The sequence below is a fragment of the Morone saxatilis genome, unplaced genomic scaffold (genome assembly GCF_004916995.1).
Source record: "Morone saxatilis isolate NCDOM2014 unplaced genomic scaffold, NCSU_SB_2.0 Contig4, whole genome shotgun sequence".
NCBI lineage: Eukaryota > Metazoa > Chordata > Actinopteri > Moronidae > Morone > Morone saxatilis.
The window spans coordinates 11,867,142-11,867,887 of record NW_023339984.1 but is presented as its reverse complement, the minus strand read 5'-3'; the positions used below and the strand labels follow the sequence as shown (position 1 = coordinate 11,867,887).

Genomic DNA, 746 nt, shown 5'->3' with positions numbered 1-746 from the left:
ACATCTGCATACTGCAGTCGGGGCAATAGCTGTTGGACACTGGGGTATTTTTTACAGGAAATTTGGGAAACTGTAAATCTGACTCTTTTTTGGTCAACAAAAGTAATTAATTTTTTTACAAAAAGTATTTAGGTGAAAAATCTTGATTTTTGGGTGTTGTGATGCTATCTATACCTTGTATGTTTGCATTTTCTCCTTCCTTACGGTGCATTTATCTCTGTCTCACCAGTTTGGAGCAGACTGGACTGTATACTTGACCAAGCCGGATGGATCTTACAAAGAAACCAGCCTCAGTGAACTGTTGCCTCTAGCCTTTTCCCCAGCCCATCTCGCAAAGAACTAATGAAACCTCAACAGCATCTTTAGACATCACTGTTTAGTACTTTAATACTTTATAGCTGCATTGTCTCTTTGTTCTGGTAACACTGCAAATTAGGAAAACAATAAACCATATTCTTCCTGTAAACATGTGTCATTATTATTATGACCGCATCTAGAGGGGTGAGACTTTTTTTGAATTGGTAATGTGAGATAAAGTGCATATTTTGAGTGATATAATTACTTTTGTGCATAGAAAAATAGCAGAACTGTATTTTTTTTTATTTTCTGTGATAAACTTTATAACTTTGTTTTGAAATGTTTTGTACAAATAAGTTATTATCAATAATAATGTATTACTAATATTATGATTGTTATAATTATTATTATTGTTTAATGATTATGATTATTATTATGATCATTATGGT

The 746-nt window shown here is 32.2% G+C and overlaps 1 protein-coding gene across 1 annotated transcript in view; it reads left to right on the top strand.

The window, feature by feature from the left end:
• The window catches only part of zgc:103586, a 2,718-nt gene extending 2,143 nt beyond the window's left edge, over positions 1–575 (top strand). Inside the window, exon 4 of the mRNA XM_035675758.1 lies at positions 230–575. Within this exon, the coding sequence (XP_035531651.1) occupies positions 230–343 (114 nt within the window). The 3' untranslated portion in view covers positions 344–575. The remainder of the gene's footprint in view (positions 1–229) is intronic.
• Positions 576–746: the final 171 nt, after the last annotated feature.